Here is a 4,436-nt window from a genome sequence, read left to right on the forward strand (position 1 = left end):
CTCACTAAGGATGATATCCTCCAGATACATCCATTTGCCCAAGAATTTCATAAATTCATTGTTTTTAATAGCTGAGTAGTACTCCATTGTGTAAATGTATCACATTTTCTGTATCCATTCCTCTATTGAGGGACATCTGGGTTCTTTTGGAACTCCAGTCTTAAGATTCCCTGCCATTCATGGTTTCTCTCGGCCACATCAAATGTCAAAACTCAAATGCCTCATGGGCCAGAGGGTAGTATCAATGATTAAACTTATCCTAGAGACAAAGGAATACTTCTGATTCCACAGGAACATTTTTTTTTGTCCCCACTGTACTCTGAGATCCAGCTCAGATTCATCCACTTGGCAGAGGTGGGAATAGGGAAAAGAGTCCTGTTACTAAGTAAGTTATGAGTTCTATGGTGATATGAATTGATAGGATCTGATGTCTGCTGCTGGTATTGATGGAGGGCAGAGCTCTGTGGACAGCTGTTATTGCTGTGAATTCGCTGACTCTCACCAGGGGAAAGGAGGATTCTAGTGCTTTACCTGTCATTCTCAAAGCCAAAATGTGGACTTTAGGAGAATGTTCCTGTTTAAAAATACTGCTCCATTTTTTTCAAAGCATAATACATACCATGTAAAGTCTACCTATGTGCCAGATGCCACCATGTGCTGGCTAGTTATGATCTCTGCATTATATTGTATAACACAGCCATTTCCCCAGATTCTAAATATCTATGGGACTAAACCAGAATATATACTGCAAGATGACTTTCCTATCTTAACTATATCTGGAAACCAACTGGAAGACCCTACTCTCTCCTTGGCTTCCTCCCCATCCTGACAGGGCATAGCCTTCTGGGATTCTTCAGCTATTTCTTTTACAGCAGAAACCTAAGGAGATGGCAGCAGAAATAAGACCCAGGGACAAACTGTAATAAACTGTATGTGGCAACTGTTTGGCAAAGACGGTCTATGCATGCTCTCCACATCTATGTGTGCTAAATGCATAGAGAGTATAACATAAGTTGTAAAGTTGACCCTGTGAACAAACTCTTCTGGACTGTTAGTGAGTGCTCACTAAATCGACACATCGGCTACTTTTTTTCTATTTTGTTTCCAACTATGTTCTTCAGTGAAAGGTTTTCAAGGTCCACTGTCCTTTCCTCCTGTCCTTATTAATCCAAATTTATGCCATTTCCTCCTAATTTAACATATACTCACCTTGTGGCCAGGTGTGTCTAAAACAAACAGACTGAAATATAAAGCAACGGTAAGCAATACCAAGGGGAAATAGACAGCACTATGTGGACGTATGCTCTCAACACTGTGGCTCATTCCTCTCAGGCTCACTTCAGAAGTATTTATGTGCTGTGTGGGCTACCCAACTGCCCTTCTTTTTACATCCCTATGTCCTTCCATCTTTGTGCCTCTTTAATAGTTATCAAAAGACTGGTTCCCTGGTGTATGCTAATGTACTTTTGTGTATGCTGTGTATACATTTTACTGTCCTCAGAATGTAAGCACATTTCCTAGTATATTTAGCATTCAATAAACACTAAGTAACTGCATTCATAAAAGAACCTCCATGACTTACTGGAAGTTCATTTAAATATTTGCTTTGTGACTCCTAATGTTCTTCCCATAAAATTAGCATCAAATGTAAAGATTTGATTTATCTTATATTTGCCTGTTAGCCTGTTAGAAAACTAGAGTGTAGATAGGAAATGGATTGTAAAAAATGGGGTTGGAAACAGGATGGCAAAAGAGAACACCTCTGGATAAATGTTTCTGTATCCCACTTTCTCATAGAACCATGGGGAGCCTTCATAGCTCTATAACACACTTAGAAGAAACAATGTTATGTGATAGATATGTAGGATATGCCTTAACAGTTACCCAAAGTTGGATCTAGAGGAAATATATACTGCAAAACTGCACAATTTATTTTAAATGACTGATGGCTTTGGTATTTTGAAGTATTTCCATAAAATTGCTCCTGATAGAGTTCACTAACTTACATTCAACCTACGATTTTATTAGACCACACAGAATAGCAGTTACTAATAGAATTCTAGATGTTAGAGATCACAACTTGAGTCCAATATGTGGCCCTGTGACCCAAAACAAGTTAGTTTCCTAAATTCAGCCTGGGATTGGAGATCAGCATCTTCCTTAGGGCTCTGTAAGCAGTCGATGAAATAATGCACGTGAAATTCTTAGGTTAGTGTTGACAGAGGTAAATGAATTATAGATGCTATGTGATAGGATGTTACTGTTATCAAGGCACTCACACTTTTCTTCTAGGAATGCTGTTGAAAACAAAGGTGATTATAAAGGAGAATATTGGGGTGCAAAGCTCTTAGTGATTCTTTCAAAAACACAAAGATGGTGAGGAGCAGAACCAGAACCTGGCCTCAGTGTCTCCAAAAATGTTGCTCCCTTTGTTCACAGCTCAGGTCCTTAAGAAAAACATTCAGTCAATTTCCATGGGGCCAAAACAGTCTGTTCAAGACTGAATGGAAATAATTCCTTCCAAATGGTTGTTCTAGACTTCAGGAGACTGAAGTAAACATTCAGAAATACACAGATTCGTGAGCAGGCGGAGAAGAGTGGTGAGGAGCATTGCTGTTCCCAGGCATATTACATGTTTTGTTTAGAGCCACCAGGGGGATTAGGAATTAAATCCTAGACATAGTAGTACAGATAAGATCTGTACAATTTAGACATTCCTGCCCTAGCAGAGTTTACCCTGTAACAACTTTTCAGTTTGGGGTGGAGGTGGGGTTTTTTTTGGCACCTCATCTGTGCTTAGCTGGGACTTGGTCATCACCCTCTTACTCACTCTCTGTCTCAAAGACTGAATTAGGAAGGCACAGTTGGTTCTAGGCTGCTTAGAAGGGGCAGTGTGGATTAGAAATGAAGTAACCCAGAGACAGTTAGTTCTTTCCACAAACAAAACCCTTTGCCCACTTAACTGACCCGTCCATTCTCAATCTGTTTTCTAGGTCAATAATACCCACCATGGCCAGCTTGCCATGAAAAGTCCCATCTGCCTCTACTCTTTCTTCTAAATTTTGTACAGTAATTCCAATGCTCCTGCACTTATAAATTTGTATGTCCCTTCTGGATAAAGACATGATGAAATTGACCTACCTCTTTTGTGTTATTTAGATAGACCATATGGTGCAGGGCCACCCTGCCTTTCCTGAACTACAAGCCAAAGCCACAGCCAGGTAAGTCCTCCAACTGTTTCCTCCATGGTTTTCTATGTGGATGTATGAATGGCATTCATTTTCAGAAGTTGTATGATTTTTCAGAGCTTATGAACAATGGAAATGTTTGGCAGTACTTAAGATAATCACCCAGATGGTTTTGAAAACACATTTGTTAAGTTTGTTTTAGAATAATCTAAGAAAAAAAAAAAAACAGAGAAACTACTCCCACACACAGATTGCATGGATGAGCAACTCTGATAGAGATGACCATGTCTGGAGTTTTGAAGTCATAAATTCTTGGTTGTATACCCCAGTTTGACTTCTTTGTAGATGTGTGGTCTTGCATGGGTTACTCAATTTCCTACTTCATCTGTGAAAGCGAGAACAGTAAGTAACATGCAGTGGCTTCTAAGATATATAAAGTAACATTGAGTGCAGAGGACTCCAAGAAAATCAATGTGTGACCACTCATTTGTGCAAAAGAACTATAGGAAACTTAAGTTAGAAAATGAACAAGATTGGCAACTCAGAGTGTGATTAGGAAATGAATGGTTAAAAATGGGATTGGGAACAGGATGGAAAAAGAGAACACCTCTGGATTAATGTTTCTGTATCACTCTTTCTCATAGAACCATGGGAAGGCCTCATAGTCCCATAACATGTTTAGAAGAAAGAGTGTTTGATAGATAGACAGTTGATAGATGGTTGATTAACTATAAAGGTTTTATAGATAGATAGATAGATAGATAGATAGATAGATAGATAGATAGATAGATAGATAGATAGATATATGTGGGCCTGTGTACCGAAGGCTTTCCATGAAGATCTCTGGCCTGGCCAGGTTCAAGAGTTCATGCAAATGGGAGCCAGTGGGAGCAGGGAGGGGAAGCAGCTCCCACCTCTTCTGCCTCTGCAGTTGGCTCCAACTCTGTCTCCACTGTGCTATCTTGGTTACTCTAGGCCACCCTGTGCTGAGTAGGGGCTGGGCCAATGACAGGCCCACTAGCCAGTGAGGAGTGCAGCAGAGCTTCAAGTGGCATTTCGGGAGAGCATACCTCTTCCCAAGTTTTATAGCTCTTATGACAGAAGCTCTTGGAGTAGTTCTCTCACACCTTTAATCCTCCCTGATAGGATTCTTTTTCTTCTTCTTCTTCTTCTTCTTCTTCTTCTTCTTCTTCTTCTTCTTCTTCTTCTTCTTCTTCTTCTTCTTCTTCTTCTTCTTCTTCTTCTTCT

The 4,436-nt window shown here is 39.9% G+C and overlaps 1 protein-coding gene across 9 annotated transcripts in view; it reads left to right on the forward strand.

Annotated features, from left to right (window-relative positions):
* Positions 1–4,436, forward strand: part of Fggy (FGGY carbohydrate kinase domain containing) — a 379,357-nt gene that overhangs the window by 256,109 nt on the left and 118,812 nt on the right. For all 9 annotated transcript variants that reach the window (XM_021199715.1, XM_021199716.1, XM_029540042.1 and 6 more), the window contains one exon: positions 3,160–3,221. In XM_021199715.1, the coding sequence (XP_021055374.1) occupies positions 3,160–3,221 (62 nt within the window). The remainder of the gene's footprint in view (positions 1–3,159; positions 3,222–4,436) is intronic.

This window comes from Mus pahari, chromosome 6 (genome assembly GCF_900095145.1).
Source record: "Mus pahari chromosome 6, PAHARI_EIJ_v1.1, whole genome shotgun sequence".
In the NCBI taxonomy this organism is placed as follows: Eukaryota; Metazoa; Chordata; class Mammalia; order Rodentia; family Muridae; genus Mus; species Mus pahari.